This window comes from Perkinsus marinus, assembly GCF_000006405.1.
Source record: "Perkinsus marinus ATCC 50983 genomic scaffold scf_1104296971164, whole genome shotgun sequence".
Classification (NCBI taxonomy): Eukaryota; Perkinsozoa; order Perkinsida; family Perkinsidae; genus Perkinsus; species Perkinsus marinus.
This window is the reverse complement of record NW_003202185.1, coordinates 1-1,019: the sequence shown is the minus strand read 5'-3', so window position 1 is coordinate 1,019 and position 1,019 is coordinate 1. Positions and strand designations below refer to the sequence as shown.

Sequence of the window (1,019 nt, the reverse complement as noted above, 5' to 3'; positions counted from 1 at the left end):
GGACACCTGCCGTATATTTGCGTGTACCTAGACGATGTTCTCGTGTTCAGCGCGGAGTTACGAGGAGCATTTACGGCATCTGGAAGAAGTGTTCCGCTTACTTGAGGAAGCTAACCTGACGATCGCCGGAGACAAGTGTGAGATCGGCCGTTCGGAGGTTACCTATCTTGGGCACGTCTTCAATGATAAGGGTATGAGCCCGGATGCGGCAAAGGTCGAAGCAATACTTCGTTGGCCTGTTCCTACAACGGCCAGCGAACTGAGGTCGTTTGTCGGCCTGGCTGGGTATTATCGACATTTTGTTAGCCATTTCTCTTCGGTGGTGAGGCCTCTATATGCCTTGGAGCCCGCCTGTAAGAAGGAAAAGAGTAACAGCCTCTTGGGTAAGTGGAAGGAAGAGCAGGATACGGCTTTCCTACACTTGAAGTGTGGCCTAGCGTCCTTGCCGGCCTTGGCTTACCCCGACTTCGAGCAACCTTTCCAGTTGGTTACGGACGCCTCCGACTACGCCATTGGTGCAGTATTGGAACAGCAGGGGAGGCCTCTGGCTTTCTACAGCCAGGCGCTTTCTGGTGCACAGCTGAGGTGGCCTGTTTATGAGAAGGAGGCCTATGCGATATTCAAGGCGTTGGACCACTTTCGTACGTTCTTTTTGGGTTACCCTCTAGATTTGATCGTCCTGTCCGATCACCGGCCTTTGCAATGGATAACAACCTCCAATTCAGCCAAAGTTCAGCGTTGGCTACTGGCAATGAGCCAGTATTCCTTCACTGTACGATATGTGGAGGGAAAGGCCAATAAGGCTGCCGACGCGCTCTCGAGGTTACGGACTACGGCCCCAACGAACGAGTTCCTGCAAGAACTGCCGCCTGCACCAGCCGCAGCCGCTGTTCCCTGGGACGATGACGATATACCGTGGCCCTTCCCTCGATTGCCAGCAAGTTGTCGACCGGCCTGCGTATTGTCTATTGCCGAGCACTGGTCCAAGGAGGATATCGGGCGACAGCAGGACGACGATC

General features: G+C 54.3%; 1 protein-coding gene across 1 annotated transcript; it reads left to right on the top strand.

Annotated features, from left to right (window-relative positions):
• Positions 1 to 50: 50 nt before the first annotated feature.
• On the top strand, positions 51 to 627 carry Pmar_PMAR017568 (retrovirus polyprotein, putative; the record flags this gene model as incomplete). The annotated part of the gene is made up of 1 exon (XM_002767147.1): positions 51 to 627. A coding segment is annotated over one exon (577 nt), but the record flags the coding sequence as incomplete, so codon positions are not given.
• Between the last annotated feature and the right edge of the window lie 392 nt (positions 628 to 1,019).